This window comes from Onychomys torridus, chromosome 15 (assembly GCF_903995425.1).
Source record: "Onychomys torridus chromosome 15, mOncTor1.1, whole genome shotgun sequence".
Taxonomy (NCBI): domain Eukaryota; kingdom Metazoa; phylum Chordata; class Mammalia; order Rodentia; family Cricetidae; genus Onychomys; species Onychomys torridus.
Window position 1 is genome coordinate 24,148,394 of NC_050457.1, and position 22,329 is coordinate 24,170,722.

At 45.0% G+C, this 22,329-nt stretch overlaps 1 protein-coding gene and 1 non-coding gene across 5 annotated transcripts in view; both read right to left on the reverse strand.

Moving 5' to 3' along the window:
* Window positions 1-22,329, reverse strand: part of Ocln (occludin) — a 50,458-nt gene that overhangs the window by 12,612 nt on the left and 15,517 nt on the right. For all 4 annotated transcript variants that reach the window (XM_036207054.1, XM_036207051.1, XM_036207052.1 and 1 more), the window contains 2 exons: window positions 18,580-18,741; window positions 3,450-3,598 (listed from right to left, as the gene is read on the reverse strand). In XM_036207054.1, coding sequence (XP_036062947.1) covers window positions 3,450-3,598; window positions 18,580-18,741 — 311 coding nt within the window. The remainder of the gene's footprint in view (window positions 1-3,449; window positions 3,599-18,579; window positions 18,742-22,329) is intronic.
* Window positions 15,866-15,943, reverse strand: Trnav-aac. The gene has a single exon. It is a non-coding gene; the product is annotated as a tRNA-Val (tRNA).

Here is a 22,329-nt window from a genome sequence, read left to right on the forward strand (position 1 = left end):
TCCCCCTTTGTGGTTGATGCTGAGGACTGAACCTGGGGCCTCGTGAATAGCTAAGCAAGCGCTCAACCATCAAGCTGTGTCTCCAGCACCCACCCCCCCCCATGGTTCTACTTCTTCCAACTTACAGAATCCAGAAGCTGAGATTTTATCTCCCAGGCTTCCTGGTTTCTAGGGCCACTCGGTTCTCACTATTGCCAGAACCTTAGAAGTCTAACCACACCGAAGCTCTGTTGGCCCTAAAGCTTTGGGGAATGGATTGCAGTTGGGGAAACGGGGTGGCAGTTATTCATTTCTTCTGTCGAAATCTACTCAACCAGTGTAGCTGTCCATGTAATGCTAATGCTACGCTTCCACGAGAGTCAATAATTAACAAGTTCTTCGACACTCTACCCACAATACCAGTTTCTGTATGTGCTCTTTTGCTCTGAGGCAGTAAAACAAGCCTTTGTTGTTGTTCTTCGTTTTGAAGGGGTTTATTTGTTTTTGAGACAGGGAGTCCTGCAGCCCTGGCCACAATATAGCAAAGGATAACCTTGAACCCTTGATCCTCCTGCCTCCACTTCCCCAAGGGCTAGGACCACAGGTATGTACCACCATGCCAGGCTTCAAATAAAACCTTTTGGATATGGTTGGTGTATTTGAGGGTCTCTGCATCAGCTCCTGCCTCCCGGTTCCTGCCCTCCGTGAGTTCCTGTCCTGATTTCCTTCACTGATGAACGGTGATATAGAAGTGTAAGCCAAATAAGCCCCTTCCTCCCCAACTTGCTTTCATCATGGTGTTTCATCACAGCAATAGTAACCCTAACTAGGACAAGTTGGTACCAGGATAGTGAGGTATTGCCATGACAGACCTGACCATATCGTTTGGGGGAGGATTGTGGCTTTGGCCTTGAACTCATTGTTTGAGAGCCCAGTGAGGTGTTCTAGCAGAGCTTTGAAGATAAGGATGTTGAGAGCAGTGCAGATGATGGAGGCCTGGCTTGGGAAGTTTCAGAGGAAAGCAAAGCAAAGATTCAGGCCACTTATGTGAAGAATCTGGAGTTCCGGTCAGTTGGGGATGAAGAATCAGTTGTGATTAGCAAAAGACCAGAATCACTCAAGTAAAACCTTTGAGTTACTGGGATCATCAATGCTGGTTAGCTGAAGCTGAGAAATTAGTGGAGATTAAGACAAGACCAGGGCTGGAGAGATGGCTCAGCAGTTAAGAGCACTGGCTGCTCTTCCAGAGGTCCTGAATTCAATTCCCAGCAACCACATGGTGGCTCACAACCATCCGTAATGAGATCTGGTGCCCTCTTCTGGCCTGCAAGCATACATGTAGGCAGAACACTGTATACACAGTAAATAAATAAATCTTTAAAAAAAAAATAGAAAAGAAAAAAGACAAGACCAGCATCATTGAGGTGAAATCTTCAGGGAAATGCTTCCAGAAGGCACAGAGAAGCTATGTTCCAGAGGTGACTATAGTTGTACCTCATGCTGGCAGCCGAACTGTTAGTCTAGGAGTCACCCAGGTGGCACTGGTTTTGAAGGCACGAAGGGGTCATGGAGAGCAGCTGAGGCTTGGCACTGTGAGAGGCCAGGAGAGAACACTGGTGAAGGTGCAGCCTCAGTGGCAGTCAAAGGCTTAGGATTGAAGGGGTCATGCAGAGAAGCTGAGGTCTGGCTCCACCAAGAGATTGTAGGAGAGGTGAAAGTACAGCCCAGCTGCAGCAGAAGTGGAGTGCAGCCTGCCCGAGCTTTGAGGACAAGCTGTGTGTGCTGCAGGGGGCAGAGCTGGAGAAACGACCTTTGGAGGAACCCAGAAGACGTGAGTGAATCCCAGATACTGGACAATGCTTTGATCTGATTGTGACTGTGTCCTGGTATTTCCTTCTTGAAGTAAGGAAGTATTTAACTTATTGTTTATGTTACCGGAGCCCACGGTGGACCTTCATTCTCACACACTACCCTCATCTGCCTTCACTGTGTTGTGGCCTTGGAGTGACTGTTGTGCATTTCGCCTGCCTTTGTTTGGTGAACTCTGTGAGAACGTGAAGGTGTATTCCCAGGAGTACTTAGCTCAGTGTTGTATGAATGACTGGTGTTCAAGACCATACAGGACTGAAAACACATTTACAAGAATCCTCCTTTTCTGATGACACGCTTTTCGTGAAAGAGGAAAAGAATGGCCAGGGCTGGAGAGGCGGCTCAGCCACGAGGGGTGCTAGCCACTCTTCCAGAAGACCCAGTCAAGTTCCCAGCACCCACATCAGGAAGCTCACAACCATCGGTCACTCCAGCTCCAGTGGATCTGACACCTGGCCTCCTGGCACCTGACACACACACACACACACACACACACACACACACACACACACACGTCACTTAAAATAAAATAAATCTTTTTAAAAAATAGTATTAGAGAATTATTCTTTGAAATTTTCATTCAATACATTTTGATCACATTCACCCCTATTTCTCCCCGTAACACCTACCGTAAATCTTATTTTTGTTAAAGGTTAAAGTAATAGATGGTAATAGATGTGAAATTATTAGTTACTCAAGACGGGAGTTAGGTGAGTTTGACAGGGAAACAGCACCTGTTAACTGTGAGATCCACACATTCCAGCAACATGGAAAGCAGAAAGGAAATGCTAATTCTGGATGTGGTCCCAGTGTACCCTCCCTGAGCTCAGTCATGCCAGGCTTAGTCCTTAAGACGGCGATGTCAGGTGGCTCTGTGGACCTTAAAGCAGTGGAGCCTACTGGGAGGTTTTTAAGTATTTCCCTTCAAGAGGACTGAGGTACATTTCAACCTGTGACTCGCCCTCTCTCACCTCCATACATGCCCCTGCCATGACGCTGTCATCACTATGAGGTCCTCACCAGAGCCAATCAGGGGCCAGTGTTCTTACCTCCCCAACTACGAGGTTTACAAAGTAAATCTGCCTTGGGTAATTTGTTAAATGGCGAAAAAGAGACAAATAGCCCAAATTCCAGAATTCAAATAGTGTGCTCTGGTTTAACAGACGTGTGTGGATAGAGCTGATCGAGGTGCACCCTTTGCTGTCGATTTGTGAGACCGAATACTCACAGGGAGAAAGGTGAGTGGCGCACATACCTCCGTTCAGTTAGCTTCCACGCTCATCTCCAAGCAGAGCGCAGACCCCCCACTCCTAATGAAAAGCCACATACCCGGCCTTTCAACACAATTAGATGAAAGGAAGGCGTTTCATCCTCCTCATCCTGCGCTTCCAAGTAGCGCTTAGGCCTCCGGGAAGGATCACTCTAACGGGAAGGAGGATTTGTCCAGCTTTCTTCGTGGGTGCTGGTAGATCCTTTTTAAAGGGGAATGGCTCTGTCACTTCTCGCTCTTGGGACTCACAAGAGTGTGAGGGAGGACGGCACAAAGCAATAAGCCAACATTCCTCTTTAAACACATTTTACCAAATTAAGGTGCTACTTACAATGGTGTTGACTTATAGAAAGACTCTGGGTATGACCGCTTGTCATTCACTTTGCCGTTGGAGGAGTAGGCCATCGGACTGTCAACTCTCTCCACGTAGTCAGAGGGTGGTGGAGGCATGTCTTGTGTGCCTGCAGACACATTTTTAACCTAAAAAAAAAAAAAAAGCAAAAACAAAACGCAAGAGCATGCCATTATTTACTCATAATTGAAAGGGTTAAAGAAATGGGGGAGTTATTACATATAATATAGCTAATAGTTATTTAGCCTAGAATGTAATTAAGTGAAATAATTAGCTACGGTAATTATCTTACACCCACCTACCTATCTCATCCATATCAGAAGCAGCTCATATACAAGTTCAGTTCCCAACACCCCACATCAGGCAGCTCACAACCATCTATAAATCCAGCTCCAAAGGATCCAATACTGTCTTCTGGCTGCTGTGGACATCTACATGCATGTGTGCACATTTACACACACACTAAAAATAAATCTTTAGGAAAGAATAGTGGCATCAGGCTATTTGGATGCCTCCAGATCTCACTGTCCTCGCCTGCATCAACTGGGGCAATTACTCACTTCATAAGGATGTCTGAGTGATTAAAGGGCATGAGGAAGAATCTTATCTACTACAATGTCTTCTGGACAGAGTAATACTAACTCCTAATACACTGGATACAAGTAAATCCTTTAGGCCGGGTGGCGGTGGTGCATGCCTTTGTTTCCAGCACTCAGGAGGCAGAGGCAGGCCATCTCGGTGAGCTCTAGGCCAGCCCGGTCTATAGAGCAAATTCCAGGACAGCCAGGACTGTTACACAGAGAAACCTTGTCTCGAAAAACAAACAAACAAAAATCCTTTAGATCCAACTGGGCATTTTCCCCCCAGAGAACTGGCAAGTAACGGCAAACTTGTAATTGGATTATTCTGCTTTTTTTTCCCCTTGAAATTATTAGCAGCATCTTTGCAATAGGTACACATTACATATAGCTCATGTTCTCTGCTGTGAAAGTACTCAGTAATTTTCTTCATTGTTTCATATTCAGGGTTAGAAAGGAATGGGATCATTTCCCTCAGAAAGTGGAATTCAGGGCCAGGGCCAAGCCAGCAGGTGGGTTTCCAGGGAGTGTACTTAGATTCCACGGCAGGGGGCCCGGGTGGGGACCATTCTTGGCTCCCACTGAATTCCTTACAACCAAACACAACACCCTCTCAGGCAATAGCTTTGCCAAGTCAAAAGGCTGCTCTTACTCTAGAGACCTCATCAGAACTATAAAAGGCTTCCTTTTCTTAAAAGCCTGTCTTACATTTCTCCAGGATCCCCTCCCCTTCCTTTCCCTTCCAGCAGGAACTTTTCTGGAGGCTTCCCACTGCCTGGAACGCCCTTCCCCCTTTCTCTGCCTGCTAATCCCTCACTGGGCTCCAAATCTTAGTTCAAGTGCGGCCATCTTGTAGTGGCCTTTCACTCAAGTCCCTGCAGGGTGAGGTACAAAGTCTCCTATCTCCCCACATCTATCTCTATAAACTCCAGCCAGGGCACCTACTCACTGCCACGATGTCGCTTACTCACACTACGGCTCACTCGATTATCTCTAACTTCTGGAGACAACGGACTATTCACAGGCTACCAACCCGGACTGGACTGCTAACAATGCTCAACAGTAGATCCCTTCCTAGGCAGTCTTACAGGCATGACACCTCTCTCAGAAATGAGGAAGCTGTGGCTCAAGGGATTGGATGACTTTCCCAAGGACCTAGACCTAATAAAAATGGTAATGTGGGCAGCCTCGCTCCCTAAGTCTCCAAAGCCCCACCCAGTGTCTGCACAGGTCAAGAGCCTAGAGCCTGGCCTTCAAGATGGCTCTGCCTGCAGAGGAACCTGAGTTAATCCCAGGGACCCGCATGGTAGAAGGGCAGCACCAAACCCCACAAGCAGTCCTCTGAGTTACACACATATGCTGTGTCACAGGTGCACCCAGAGACACACACACATATACACAAATAAATAAGTGGAATACAAAGAAGCCCAGAGCTTGCTGGAAAAGGATTTCCTGGGGAACGGGAAGCAAAAAACACAGAGCAAAAATACAACTAAGATCTGTCTTGGGAGAAGAAAAACTCAGAGTCATCATCCCCAGGGCCAAATGTTGGGCTTGTTACTCCACAGCAGCCTCCGGCAAGCCCTGGGCCCAAGCCTCTACCCCAGGGTCTTCATGCATGAAACAGAACTGACAGAGAAGGAAATGGAAATCCACACAACAGAGTCCAGCCAACCAAGGAATGCCTCAGACTCACTCTTGAGATTAAATTCAAAAGTTCATCTCAAAAACCTATCTCACACAAACAAGTTTAAAGAATAGAATAATTAATTTTTGGAGGTACACTGGGTACATCAATAAGAAGGTACATATTCCAATAAAAAGAGAAAACAGTATCTGGGCATAATAGGGCACACCTTTAATCCTAGCACTTGGGAGGCAGAGGCAGGTGGATCTCTGTGAGTTCAACGCCAGCCTGACAGCCAAGGCTATATAGTGAGACCCTGCCAAAAAACAACAACAAAAAAACTTTTTCTGACAAGTCAAAATACAATATATTTATTATTTCAAAAAGCCATACAAGAAGCAATTATGGGGTGGGGGTGGTGGAATAGTGTGATGAACCAATAAACTATTGATCAATAAAAAAAAAAAAGAAGTAATTATGATGACAGATTTTATTCAAAATTTAATTATACTCATTAAAAAGATGCCAATTATGTCACTGGTGAACAAAACCTTGTGACTTCATTTCACCCTCCCCCTGGTCCCTCCTAGAGAGTTAATGAAAACATCCTGCACCCTGGGGAATAGCAGAAGGAAAATAAGGAGAGGGCTTGGCTTCAGAGCAACGCAGGACTGACGGACGGACGGACGGACGAATGCACAGGTGCTCCCCGGTCTCTGCCTTCCTCAGTGGCAACGAGACAGAGCAACAGGGTTCCGTGAACCCCATCTCCTCCACCCTGGCCCCCTCAAGTCAGAGCCAACAAAAAGCTCAAAGGTTGGGGAAAACACTTTTTCCTCATCAAAATCAGTTTCCTGTGGTTCGTTGTGTGTGTGTGATGGTGCCATGACAACTATCCTCTGTTTCCCTCTCCCCTGCCTGCCTTCCTCACAAGTTCACCTGTGGGCAGTCAGGCTGGACCTACATCCAGCCAGTCTAGAGACAGAAGCCCTCTCTCTACTTCTAAGAAGGAAAGGGAACTTCTCCTGGTGAGTGTCTATCCTGTGCCAAGCAGTCTAATCATGCTTAGTTAGTACCACCCAGGTAGATAGGATTATCAGTAGCTTCTGATAAGGAAACTCAACCCGCTCAAAGCCAAACAGGGTGAAATGGCTGCTGTGAAATCCAAGCCTTGTCCCTTCTCACTACACGCGGTCCCTTCTAGTTCAACCTCAGCTTGAGGCGGGCATTGTGTCTAGGTACTTTTACCCATCCTTGAAACAAAGGAAATCATGGGGGGGGGGTGCTTAAACTCACTGTGCCCTAATGAGATACAAGGCAAAAAAAAAAAACCCTCTACTTGTCTAACTTTGTGAGAGCAGTCAATTTTACACAGAATTTAGTCACTAGTGCTTGTGAGAATCCCACCCTCAGAGGGTTCTCTTCCTGCTTGGTAGGTGAAATGGAGAGATACCCCTGCAGAGAGAGAAGCAGCCTAATCTCAAAGTGCCATCTCCAGTTTTACAACCTGCCCAACCCACCTTCATGAGCGACAATCCTCGCAGGTTCTCAACAGTAAGTGGTCTGACTTGTTTTTCCCGTTCCCTGGTATTTTATACCTGCAGATGCTCACCCCTGAAAAAAGCTCAAAATGCCTTCTCAAAGTTCTTTCCCTTTTTTTCCTTTTCACACTTTGGGTCATCTGAAATGTCCCCATGGGGACCAGTCCCACAAATGAAGCGGTCACAGACCAAGCTGAAGCAACTGATTGTCTTAAGTGGCTCCATGGCACTAAGGCCTTTGCTCGGCAACAGCGGAATGTGGCCCCCACAAAACTGTCCACGTATCAACAAAGACAAATTCTAAGTCAGTGGGCTATCAGAGCTTTGGAAGCAAGTCAGGGGCTATTAGAAGTCTGGAAGCAGGCAAGGTAAAGAAAGCTTATTTTCACTGAGTGAACTTTATTGGTTATCTAATCCATGGCTGCTTGCTGCGGAAACAGAAATCCCGGTGAAGGCCATTATTTTAACACAGAGGTACTTCAGGCTACGGTTCCTTTACAGGAGAGCCGAAAAGCCAGAAATCCCCTGAGCCAGGCACCACCTGATGTTCCAAACACCCTTCAGTTTACTAATGCCCTTCAGTGCCCTTTCATTTGCTGTGGTACAGCACACAAAGTATGCCATGGTGCTGGAAAGACTTCCACCTGCATTAACTAGAAGGCTAAACAGGCCTGCAGTGTAACAGCTGTAGCAAGACTTCAGAGAGCAGGGGTTCTCAAATCATGCTCCCCAGAACAGCACATCTACCCTATCTGTTCAACCCCAATCCAAAACCACTAAATCAGAAACTAGGGGGTAGGGCAGAGAAAACTGCTCTAACGAGCCCCCGACCCCCCCACCCCCAGGCATTCTGAGGGCGGCAGCGAGGAAGAGAGCCACTGACCGGACAGATGCTCTGTGCTGCACACAGGCATACCCTGTTTAGATCATTACACCTATCCACATGGCTGAGTTTAGAAACATTAACTCTTGGTGCTGGAAATCCAGGAACTCCAGCTTTCAGAGAACCACAAAAGCACTCACTAGCTCTATCGCAAACTCTTCCTTCTCCCACAGACCTCTCTAAACTGAGGCTCTCAAGAACATTCTGCCTTTTCTTGTCCTCTGAGCCCCCTCCAGTCACAGTGGCGCTGGAACAGTCAGGGCCTACTGTACTACTCCACTTTGGGTGGTTCAGAAAGTCAGACAGGCTGCTGGTACTTCTGTTACATTCTGTTCCACCAGAGACCCTGGACAACCATGTCATCTTTTCCGCAGTCTAGTTACCAATGGGATAGGCAAGAATGCTATTCACGTCTTGTCCGTTGTCTAATGCTGAGGACAATATTGCCTAGTCACCCCAGCCTGGCTATCATTTGTCTCCCACTATGCACATCTGCATGCACGCTGGGGGAGGTGACATGGAAAGCCTTGAAGAAAATGTCTGTCTTCACAGTAAGGTTGTAGCAGAGCAGGTAGGAGCAAGTCACACTGCAATGATACATTTGTGAACTTACACCTTGGATACTCTTACCCAAGCTGTTACTGTGACAACTGCTGTCCTAACTGAAGTGTATTGGGCGCAGGTGTATTCAATACATTTCTTACTAATAATTTCAATGTACAATGATTTTATCAGGATATGACCCCCCCCATATAAAATCAAGGAGCATCAGTGCATATGTAGTTTATTGTATGTCAAATATACTTCTATAAAGCTGTTTTAAAAATTATTGGATATGATTATATTGGCTGGCCTTTCATTGTTACACCAGCTTAACTATGGATGAAACTTTTATTTTCCCTGTTTACAGAGAACTAACCTATTACATTAAAACCCTCATCAGAAGTCAAAGACACTGAAACTATTCTGGAATGATCACAAGCAACAAAGTCCAAGCTGCACAAATCCTGTCCCAACTCTACACTTTCATGGCTCTTTGTCTGGTTGGCTTTTTTTTTTAACTCTTCTGTCAACAGTTTTAAGTTACAAAATTCAAACCCAAGTCATTCTGACGCCCTACACTATCGAGAATTTGAGTAAGCAGCATCTAAGCCCGTCTGTCACCGCAGCAGGCCACTATCAATCACTGGGGTGTGCCTGCCTCTCAGATCTTCATCGTCCCTGTCGGACTCTTTAACTACGGCAGGGGGACCTGAGACTCAAGCTCTGACTTCAATTGCCACTTCATTAGATAATGCAGCAATAAAAACTGACCTTGAGGCCAGGCGTGGTGGCACACGCCTCAGAAAAATTAAAAATTAAAAAGGAACTGATCTCAAGCACAACGTTCACAATCAACTTTTAAATATTTGCCATAGAGGTGTAAACCTCTCCAAAGCCAGTATTTAACCAGAGAAAGTGAATATGCATTTTTCTATAGTTTCTAAACTTTCTAACACTGCAGGCTTGGTAAAGGGATTTGAACGGAAAACCAGCATGAATTACTCTATCTTTGAGGGATCCAGGGTGCTCGTCCTTCTCAACTCATGGCTAACACCCATAGCCAAGCCTCTGTGACTCTCGACTCCTTAGAGCATAGCGCCTGCTCTTATAAAAAGGTCCTGCTCTATCGGGCAAGGGATCAGGGGGACGTGGAGGCCTCAATAAGAGAGGCCAACAAACACATTCCAAACTACTCACTGTAAGCTATCATATTGTACCCTGAACTTATTATACCTGCTCAGACCACTCCCAACAAAAACAAAGGGGAATTCGCAATCAGTTCAAATCGCGTCCTCACTGTGCATTCTGTCCACTCACCATGTTTTCCCAGAAGCCCTTTTCTCACTCTCCACAAATGCCATGCCCCGTGGCCACAGCACGTTAGTGCAAGGAGGTCATGTGACCCAACCCAACTCAGCCATGCACAGTCCCTTTCCAGCCTGTTTGAGAAGTAGCATGAAATACTCAAGCTGGACGTAGCAACACATATGATCCCAGCACTTGGAAGGCAGAGACAGGAGGTTCATAAATAAACGCAAGATCATCCTTAGCTACCTGAGCGACATACAACCTTGGGGGGGGGGGGGGTTCAAGAACTCCAAGTGTCGGTTTTGTGCCCGTGTTCCCAAGATGAAGCGAAGAGATCAAGGTGAGCACACAAGTCCTAAGCACCTTAAGAAAACCTCTGATTCTAGCTGTCCCTGATACACAGCCTCGCCATTGCCCTCTGAGGCGAAGTTGTTTCAACTGGTTCGATTTCTTTACCCAAGCAAATTCTGTTACCTATAACTAGGGCATACATCAAAATTCTTCTCTGTGGAATCAGCTCTTTTCCTTCCCAAATCCCTGAAGCTGGACAACCATACTTGGAATGAGCTACACCTCACACCAGTCTGGAGCGGCAGACAAAATAACTGCACAAAGAAACAGAGATGCAGGGCTGAAGAGATGGCCCAGTGGTTAAGAGGACCCGGGTTCAATTCCCAGCACCCACATGGGCAGCTCACAACTGTCTGTGACTCCAGTTCCAGTGTATCCGACTCCCTCAAAAAGACATGCATGTCCAACACCAGTGCACAGAAACAGAGATGCAAAGGTATTATTCATCTGCTTGCCAGGGACTACTGGGATCAGAGATGTCCGCATATAACCAGACAGTCTCTCCAACCAAACATGTGGGTTAAAGGCATCAGAATTCATCTACCTAAAGCCACGCAAAGAAACAGGATCAGAATTCACGTCAATTCCCCAATACACTGCTTCCATAAGAAGTACAAAAGCCAACATTACGTACTAAGAGTGGAAGAAAGGGGCCCCAAGAATCCCACTAATCCATTAATCTATGGACTGCAGCCCACAGCAAAAGGTATGCTTTGCTTATTGTTGATAAACAAACTCACCAGAGCCTGGCCTGTATACCTATGTGTGGTAAAATAACTCCAAGTAATTGCGAGGAAACACATTCAATACACAAGAACATTTGGGGTTCCTTTTGGTGGTGTTCTTTTTTTGTTCTTGTTTGTTGTTTATCTTTTGAGACAGGCCTCACTGTGTTGTTCTGGCTGGCCTTCAACCCCTGGGTTCAAGCCTTCTTCCTGCCTCGTTCTCCTCAAGAGCCTGAACTGTAGATGGCACACTGACCCAGGCCCCAGCTTGCAGTTTCCACAAACACTGACTGACTGTCAGTCACAACAGGACAATGGCAGAGAATGAACAGGTCCCTATAACTGAGGTGAGGGAGGCACTTTGGCTTGTCATATCTATAACGCTTAGTCACTGATGCATGACACACAGATATCAAACTGGTGTGAGGTGTAGCTGATTAAAAAAAAAGGATGGTTGTCTAACTTAGACTATCTCAAACCTCATAAAAGTTGCCCTTTGCCCCCCATCAAAACTTTTAAAAGAATCAAGATATCAGAGACACTGCCTGGGTTTTTGCTACCTCAACAGTTGCTAAAGTGTAAAGTAGAAAAAAACCAAAAATACATCAGGCCAATGAACAAATATATACACGTATATAGACACACACACACACACACACACACACACACACACACACACACACACGAAGACAACAGTGATACAGTTCTACTGTTGATAGACAAACATTATAAAGTCCAACAGCATCAAGAGTTGCTGCTGAGACAGTAAGTGGGCAAGCTTTGGAAAACGTCTATCATTATTTTATAAAGAAGTGTGCTCACAAACCCTTCACCCCAGGAGTTCCACACTTAGGTCCAGATCCAAGAGAAATTTGCACAAGCACAGGCGAGTCAAAAGGTTCGTAACAAGACCACTGGTGTTTCTGTTTTGCTTTGTGGCAGTGCTGTGGACCACACTGGGCACATTCTATAACAGCTACATAGCGCCAGCTATATTATACATTTCACTAGAGTGTCGTGAAATTTTGGAATACAGGGGATCAGACTGTTGTCTCTAGTTAAAAACAACAATGTGGATGAACCTCATTAATCTAGTATCGGATTTTTAGTAATTTTTTAATAGATAAGACAATCTATACAAGGATACCACACACACACACACACACACACACACACACACACACATCTCACACACACCTCCCAGCACAAAACAGGTCTCTTTACAGGAGATGTGAGCAAATAGATGAGGAAGTATAATATGTGTAGACTAGCATAATGTGATGTTATTATTGTAATTCTTGGCTGGGAAGGTGTGTCCCTAAGGGTAGAAACAAAAGTAACAAGAATGCTGTGCCTGTACCAAAGATAACAATATAATGAACCAAGAATTGTATTCATCTCCTTCTGTGTGCCTAAAACCCCAGTTAGAAACAAAGCAAACTCAAGTAAAAAATGGTTCCGCGAGTGTGAAATGCTCGAGCCAACAAGCTTTGCCACACACTCTGTGACCCAATATCTATGAATGAAAGTGCTGTCAGCAGATAAAACTCAGGTTCAACACCAATCTTCGCCATTATCTAACACTTTATACACCATACCCACTCTGAGAAGATGATTTGTTGACCTTTTATATAAGTGCTCTGGTCAAAATGTGTTCATAAAGCCAGGTGGCAGCAGCGGCACACGCATTTAATCCCAGCACCCAGGAGGCAGAGCCAAGCAGATCACTGAGTTCGAGGCCAGCCTGGTCTATAAAGAGAGTTCCAGAACAGGCTCTAAAAGCTACACAGAGAAACCCTGTTAAGAAAGAAAGAAAGAAAAAGAAAAGGAAGGAAGGAGAGAGAGAGAGAAGTATTCACAAAAGGGAAGAATAGAAATCAACCTTCATCAAAAAAAAACGAAGGCTTTTAGGAGGTACACGTTCAGTGTGCTTGGTCATGTGGGGGAGGTTCAGTTATGGCTTATTTCACACTATCATCGAGAGTGAGCCTCACAGGCTAGGGACTGGCACTGGGTACGGCACTTGTCTAGTATGTAGGAGGATCTGGGTCCCAACCCCATGGAGCACGGCAAGAGGTAAACGCTAAAACACAGGACAGAACAAAGCCCAACAGGAACCACAAGGAACAGACGGGAGGCTCTAAGAACATAAAAAATGAGAGGCCTCTGCATCACACTTCCATGGCTTGAGAAGAAGCCGGCAGACAAGGAGAGAGAGCTCAGGACGCTGGACACGCAGCAGGCACCATTATCACGTAAGCTTTCTAGGAGAATGGCAGGAAGAAAAGGCAGCACACTCCCAAGGTCACGAACGGCAGACAAACCTGCTTCGTCACAAAACGTCTTTAAATGAAACTCTCAAAATTGACAGAAAGTAAAGACTGGTTAACATCCAGACCAGAAAAAGGTGTTGGAAAATGAGCAATTCCACACGGAATCAGTAAGTGGATTGTGCAGAGCTGTGAAAACCTCGGCAACCGGGAGACAAGTTGCTTAGAGACAAAAGCTGACACAGATACAGAGTGAAGGGGATCTTTGCACAGTCGTGGGGAAAGTAAACCAGTGCAGCCATACGAAAAACAATACGGAAGTTCCTAAAAACCTCACAAACGGAACCCCAGGATAATCCGAGAAACACACTACTGGCTTATTAAAAGGACACCTGCGCTTGCAGGTCTAACTCCCCTGCTACTCACCACACTCAAGAATGTAAGTGGGAACTCAAGTGGCGGTGACGCCCGCCTTTCATCCCAGCACTCGGGAGGCAGAGCCAGGCAGATCTCTGTGAGTTCGAGGCCAGCCTGGTCTACAGAGCAAGATCCAGGAGAGGCGCAAAGCCACACAGAGAAACCCTGAATCGACGAACCAAAAAAGGAAAAAAAAATGTAAATGGGTCTGGAGAGACGGCTCAGCAGTTAGGAGCACTGGCTGCTCTTCCAGAGGACCCAGGATTCCCATCACCCGCACAACACCCCACACCATTTGTTACTCCAGTTCCAGGGGATCCGACACCCTCTTCTCGCCTCTGCAGGCACTAGGCATGCATAGGCACAGCCACACATGCAGGCAAAGCAACCATACACATTAAAAAAAATTATAGTAAAATGTTTTTAAAGAAATGTAAATAACCTATGAGTCCATCAACTAGTGAATGAATAAAGAAAATGTAGTACAGGGGTTACAGCGACTCTGTAGTTATGAGCACTTCCTGCTCTTCCAGGGAATTTGAGCTCCATGCCCAGCACCTGCATCCAATGCCCTCTTAGCCTCAACAGGCACACACACTTTTGCACGCACACAAATAAAATACATTTGTTTATTTGATTGTTTTTGGTTTTTTAGAGACAGGGTCTCACTATGCAGCCCTAGATGTCCTGGATGACCAGGCTGGCTCAAACTCAGAGTTCACCCTGCCTCTGCCTCCAGTGTGCTCAGTGAGAGTAAAGGTATGTACCATCACACCTCGAAAAATTTTATCCCTTTTATACTAAGAACTTATTACAAATTGTCACAAACAAGAGTCAGTACTTAGATTTCCCCAAATTGACAAAACCTAACAGCAACAATAGAACCAGGTTTGGCTTAATGATGTCCACAAAGAGAATGCCATCAGCAAAGTGTGGGGCATAGGGAATACACATGAAAGATTAGAGAAAAGGGAAAGGGAGAAATGATAAATTTACATTTTAATTTTTAAAGACTTAATCAAAAATCAGAAAGGAGCCAGGCGGTGGTGGAACACGTCTTTAATCCCAGCACTTGGGAGGCAGAGGCAGGCGGATCACTGTGAGTTCGAGGCCAGCCTGGTTTAGAGAGCGAGATCCAGGAAAGGTGCAAAGCTACACAGAGAAACCCTGTCTCAAAAAAACAAAAATCAGAAAGGAAAAAAAAAAGTAAATGTGTGGAAATTAAATCCCATGGTCATACAATTTACAAGTGATATAAATTGGCAGTTTCTTGATATCTAATGACTAAATTCTTCAAGCTTACAATTAAATTTTATATGTACTCTGAGTATGGTGGTTTAAATAAGAATGGCCCCCAGAAGGCCATCAGGGAGTAAAGCTATTTGAAAAGATTAGAAGGATGATGTGGCCTTGTTGGAGGAAGTGTCACTATGGGGTGGGCTTTGAGGTTTCCTATGCTCGAGGCCAGCCTAGGCTACAGAGTGAGTTCCAGGAAAGGCGCAAAGCTACATAGAGAAACCCTGTCTCGAAAAACTAAAAAAAAAAAAAAGAAAGAAAGAAAGAAAAGAAAAAAAGTTTGCCAATGCTCCCATAGATATGCAAAAGGATCTAGGGAATGGAGACTGATCCTAAACCAGAAGACGTGGCAAGATTCAGAATGGAAATACATTTTCAGACCTATCCCAATGTGTAGGGCACCGACTCTAGTCCCGACCCCACCCCACCAGTAAATGGACCAGAAGTCCCTTGTTCTAGCAACTCCCCAGTTACTCAAGATCCCATCCCCCAGCACTGGAGACTTAACTCAAGGCCCCGGGCACGGATAAAAGTCCAATTCTGATCCGCGCTCTGCACAGGTAGATCTAATTCGTTAAGACCAAAAGACGACAACACTTGCGCTTCACAGGCAGAGTTGCATCTCCACCGCAGCGGCCTGAGGGCAGAGAGAAAGCTGCTTGGGCAGAAATGCACAGGAGAGCAGAGAACTGGGAGCCAAAGGCTGCATCTGGAGTTGAACTGAAATGTGTAACTGAGTTCAAAGGAATGAGCTTGGGTAGGCAAAGGAAGACTGGAAGAAAAAACAAATTACTTGAGACTAAAACACCCAAGTCACTTATTATACGGTACTACATACAAAATAATGCCTTTTTGTGGGTATATGTTGGGCTGGGGGTTGAACCCAGGGCCTTCTACATGTTAGGTAGGTACTCTACCACTGAGCTACCCTACCAGCCCAAAGCACTGCCTTTTAAAGGACCACCTTTCACGGCATCACCACTTCCGTGAGTTACTACCTGTTGCCAAGTTATCAAACGCACCTATAACTGATTAAACCTTCCTGACAGTAAATCAGGTGAGAGGCTAAGGTTCACTGTGACTCTCATGTCACCGGTGCTGGTCTCCCTTGAGCTGGCTTATTTATTTATTTTTTTTAAAGCCCTCTCGAAACCTTAAGTAAACAAATCCGACAGCCAGTGAAAACCGACACACCCAGAAACTCTGAGCAAAACATTTACTTCATAGTCCCGCCATGGACTGACCTATTCCATCGCCTGGAGCTAAAGATAGGAAGAAAACACTCCCTCTAAGGCAGGTTCAGACTTCACAGAGCAAGTGGTAACCCTGAGGAAGACAGGGTTAGCGCCCATCGCTCATAACAGATAAGTCACTCCCTTGCTGGCTCTCTTAACATGGGTGGGGTTTTTTTTTGTGTTTGTTTGTTTTTCTTTCACTAGACAGAAATAGTTTTATCTAAGCTTGTAGATTTCCTAAAAACTCTGTCATTTAGAATACTAGAGCTACCGGGCAGTGGTGGCGCACGCCTTTAATTCCAGCACTCGGGAGGCAGAACCAGGCGGATCTCTGTGAGTTTGAGGCCAGCCTGGGCTACAGAGAGAGATTCAGGACAGGTGCCAAAGCTACACAGAGAAACCCTGTCTCAGAAAACCTAAGAAATAAAAAATAAAATAAAAGTAGAATGCTAGAGCTAAAGGGGAGTTCAGTTTACCAATATCCAACACCTCTTTTGAAGCCCTCCTATGCCCCTTGTCAGCGGCCACAACACTACCCTAGAGTCAAACAGAGTCCAGTATTCCCAATTAATTTTCATGACAAGAAATCAATCTGGCTAGAGCTAGATTTGGTTGTAAAGGCCTGGGATCCAGGGTACTTGGGAGACTTGCTTAGATTACAGAATGAGTTCAGGTCCAGCCTGGGCAAATTAAGGAGATATTATCTCAAAAAACGGGAAGCTCTGGAGTGTGGGGAGACGACTTAATGGGTAAAGCCCTTGCCTTGGAACTATGAGAGTGTAAGTTTAGGTCCCCAGAACCCAGATAAAAGTCAGATACAGTAAGTACCAAGTCTGTAATCGGAGTCTGTAATCTAAGGTAAGAGGAGGCAGACAGGAGAATCCCAGGAAGCCCCAGGGCAAGCTGGCCTTCGAAGTGCAGTACAAAGAGACCCTGCCTCAAACGAGGAGGATGGCGACATGGAAGATCCGGGCCAACACTCAAGGATGTCTTCTGACATCTTCACAGACCCATGACAAGGGCACACGGCTGCACTCACAAGCAGAAACGCACATACAATTCACTACATACAAATTTACAAAGATCGAAAAAGGAAGCAAGCACAAAAACCTAGGGATAGGGCTCAGTAGCAAACAGCCTGCCTAGCACGCAAGCACAAGGCCCTGAGTTCGGTCCCCAGTACTAAAGAAAAATATTAAAGAAAAAGTAAGGGGGGAAAAAAGTTGTTTCTATAGCTGCATTTCAAAAAGTCAGTCACAGAGATCTGCCTGTCTCTACCTCCAGAGTGCTGGGGTAAAGGAGTTCTCTCTGTCTCTCTGTCTCTGTCTCTCTCTCTCACACACACACATACACCCACACACACACACAGCACTTGCTTGCTCAGATATTTTTATAGACCAACTTCTCAGGCTTTCAGAAAACAACATCACATAGAAAGCCTGGTAATGTTTGTTTTTCAAGACAGGGTTTCTCTGTGTAGCTTTGGCTGTCCTGGAACTCTCTCTGTAGTCCAGGCTGGCCTCAAACTCACAGAGATCTGCCTGCCTCTGCCCCTAAGTGCTGGGAATAAGGGTGTGAGCCACCACCGCCTGGCAAAAGCCTGCTAAGATTCACAGTATATTACCCTCCCTCTTAAAATAAAAACCCTGTCATCACTGTCTCTGGGACACGAAGTATTCAATAGGTTAATGGGATACCGGATGAGTCACTGTGGTTGACCATGCTGCTGTTGGTGTAACAAGTTAAGAAGGTTACCAACAGTGACCATTTCCAAAATGCCTCTGCCAATCTTGACCCCACCCAGTTGCTCCTATTGGGGGGGGGGGGGAGAGACAGTGTTGTCTCAAAAACAGTAAAGCAAAGAAATGAAGGGTGGGGGGCAGTTGCTTCCACTCTGCCAAGGCCAAGCTTTCTCTGTGACTTCCTAGTGGGTACTCCTTCCAGAGTCTGAATCTACTTCCTGACAACAGAAACCATTTCACCCCTTAATAAAGTGATTTCCATTTACCCACCTTTTAAAAGTTCTGAGGAAAAACAGACAATTTATGCAGTGTACAAACACAATAACGCCAAGCATGAAGTTTAACGAAGTACAAAGAAAATTAGGGACAGACACTGGTCATTTAATAAAAGGTTAAAAGTGTTTTGTTGCTGGGCAGTGGTGGCACACGCCTGTAATCCCAGCACTCGGAAGGCAGACGCAGTTGGATCTCTGTGAGTTCGAGGCCAGCCTGGTCTATAGAGCTAGTCCAGGACAGGCTCCAAAGCTACAGAGAAACCGTGTCTCGAAAAACAAAAACAAAAACAAAAAGTGCTTTGTTTTGTTTACACTTACCCACTCTTCGACATTGGGGGGCTGCTCATCATAAATATGTTCTTTATCCCACAAAATATTGGACTTATCATACCGGTCCATCTTCCTTCGGGTTTTCACAGCAAAAAAAATGATTAAAGCAAAAGCCACGATAATCATGAAGCCCAGGACGATGGCTATGGCCTAAAGGGGAGGAAAGAAAGGTATTGGCATAATTAATTTTATTTGCTTTCATTGAAATCCACCTTCTAAGAGCCCTTACCAAAGGGCCTGAGGACTTGTGGTTTCATAGGTACAAAACTAAAGTGAATTGCTGCAGATGGGTCCTATCATAAAAACTAACCTCACTAACTGGGCTAAAGCTAGCAAAACACATGCAAAGCGTGCCTGGCTGCACAAAAACAGATAGGGACACACCAAGTGATTCCGTGCTCAAACCCTGCTAAAAGGCAGAACTGTGCACGCCCCACTTCAGAGCCACAGGAAACGAGTTCTGGATCATGTGTGCCTCTGTAGCTGCCATATTTTTATAAATACATGAAAATAATCAGTAAAGTAATGACATCAATATTTTTGTTTTATTTATTTATTGAGACAATGTTTCAAATAGCCCAGGCCAGCCTCAAACTCTCTGTGTAGCTGAAGATGACCTCAATTAACATCTTGGTCTTTCCACCTATACCCAGCCTCAATGTCTTACTTCTAAAGAGTTTGAAAAACGCCCATTTCAGAAGCAGCTTTAGATACTCAATCATACCTATAACCCCCCGTTCATGATGCATGCTTGGCAACTCTTTTTTTGTTTTTTTGGTTTTGGTTTTGGTTTTTCAAGACAGGGTTTCTCTGTAGCTTTGGAGCCTGTCCTGGACTAGCTCTGTAAACCAGGCTGGTCTCGAACTCACAGAGATCCACCTGCCTCTGCCTCCCGAGTGCTGGGATTACAGGCGTGTGCCACCACTGCCCGGCAGCAGCAACTCTTTTTACATTGTATGTAAGTTGGGCCATAGGGGATCTGTCTTTTTTTTTTTTTTTTTACTTTATTTTTTTAATTTTCTGGATCTGAGGACCGAACCCAGGACCTTCCGCTTGCCTGGCAAGTGCTCTACCACTGAGCTAAATTCCCAACCCCGGGGATCCGTCTTAACATAAATGATAACAATATGAATCTAGCCAACCTATACATTAGAGCAAATGGACAAATGGGCCCTTTGATCTAGCAAGTTCCTCTGTTTTCAATGCCTTGTGACAAGGAAGCCTCCTCCCCTTGATGGCTCCACTCATCAGTGCCTGGCGGATGTATTAGGTGGCACACTGGCCTGGGCACACTTGAATACGAGGCCAGGACCAGTTATCTACTCATGGGTAACAGTAGGCTCTCCTTCCCGCTGTCTACCTCACAGTGACATCCATTTTCAAAGAATATAGGTTTCAAGTAGCCAGAGGATTACAAGGCACTGCAGTGTGGAGAGAAAGGCACACCAAGTCTACCAGTTCTCAGTCCTCACCACAGACGGGCCTGAACAGTAACAGCCAGGCTCCAAAAACCTACACCGGCAAGGAAAACACCCCATCTTCAAAATAAAGGCAGGCAGGCAGTGGAGAAAGTACAACCCAAAAGAATGACTCATTCAGGAAAAAGAAAATGAGAATTCCTGAGTCAAGAAGAAAAAAAGGCAGCAGCAGCCGCGGTGGCATTAGTGGTTTACTGTAATTAAGGTGACTCACAGTTTCCTAAGGTAGGGTTTTATACCCCAAGAAGCACATGGGATCACCTGGACAAAAAAGCACCAACACTCTGGAAACTACCAAATTCATGAAAGAAATGGAAAGATACCCTATGTTCACTGATTAGAAGATTTACAATTTCGCTGGGCAATGGTTACACACGTCTTTAATTTCAGCATTCGGGAGGCAGAGGCAGGTGGATCTCTGTAAGTTCAAGGCCAGCCTGGTCTACAAAGTGAGTTCCAGGACAGCTAGGGCTACAGAGAAAGTCTGTTTTGAAAAATCCACCACCCACCTACCCACCCACCCACCCCACCCCCCGAAAAAAAGAAAAGGAAAGAAAAAAAAAAGACTTACCATTTCATTGATCAAAAAATTCCCTGAAACTGATCTATAGATTTGGGGTAACTCTTCAAAGTCCTAGCAGGTGGCTTGCAAAAACTAAAATTTATCCTGCCACACACTAGGGCTATCCTAAAGGATAATCCTAAAAATTAGATGGAAATGCAAGAAACACAGAATCTAGTCAAAATAATTTAGACCAAAGTTAGTCTTTGATTGTACTTCACAATCAAAACTTACTATAATATTAAATAAAATAAACAGACTGTGGGGTGTGGGTGTAAGGACAGAAATATAGATTAATGGAATCAAATGAGATTCCAAAAATAAATGTTCACATTTATGACCAATCTATGTGTCTGTGTGTGCATGCACTGCCTGCAAGAGTATGCAAGACTGCACTCCTTGTGTGTGCACAATAGAATACTCGCCTATAGGTGTACATGCCTAGCTATGAGAGGAGGTCAAAGGTCAACAGCAGGTATTTTCCTCTATCACTCTTCATTTTTTTGAGAAGCAGTCTCTCAGTGAACTGGAGCTTGACATTTCCCCTAGACTGGCTGGCCCGTGAATCCCTAGGCACTGCCTATGTTTTGTCTTATCAGCACTGGGGTTACGTGTGTACAACCACTATGCTTGGGATTCTTGCATAGGTTCTGGGGATCCAGAAACTCAGGTCTTCATGATTATGTAAGCATTCTACCCACTGAGCTATCTCCAGTCCCAACCCAAGGCCTTGTGTAGAATAAGCAAGCTATCCACCAATGAGCTATGACCATTACCCATACATTCAACTCATTTTGGACACTGGCATGGAGAAAATTTAATGGACGTGGGAAGGTAGTTCATATGCCTGTAATTATAGCACTCAAAATACTGAGTAAATCACAATTTACAGGCCAGTGTGAGCTATACAGTAAGACCTTGGCTCCAAAGGGAAGGGGAAATAATTAAAAAGAAAAAGCAGCTTTTATGGAGAACATTTACTTTCTTTGATAAGACACCAAAAAAAAAAAAAAGAAAGAAAGAAAGAAAGAAAAACCAGACGAACGAGAATCCATCAAAACTAAAAAGTTTTGTGTAAAGAATATCATCAAAAAAAAGGGGGGGGGCTAGCAAAATAACAAATATTTACAAATCATTCACAAGATTATAAAGACTTAAAACAGGCCAATTTTAAAAGTAAGATTCTGGCCAGGCGGTGGTGGCACACGCCTTTAATCCCAGCACTCGGAAGGCAGAGGCAGGCGGATCTATGTGAGTTCAAGGCCAGCCTGGTCTACAGAGCGAGTTCCAGGAAATGCCCAAAGCTACACAGAGAAACTGTCTTGAAACCACCCCCCAAAAAAAGGTAAGATTCTAAATATCCAATGATGATAAATGCTCAATATATAGGAAAATATGCTCAGTACCACTGGCTATCAAGAAAAAACAAATCAAAATACAAGCAGAGCATAGGAGTACCCCTAAAATTAAGGCACCCAGAATGCTAACATAGGATTGCTGTAAATTCAAGGATGGCCTGGGATACAAAGCAAAATCCTATTTCCATAAAAAAAAAAAAAAAAAAAAAAAAAAAATCAAACAAAAGCCACTTACAATGAAGTACCATTTCATGCCCATTAGCAGGACTAGAATCAGACAGACAGACAGACAATGACAAGCACCGGTGAGGAAGCAGGACAGTTAGGACCCTGGCACGTC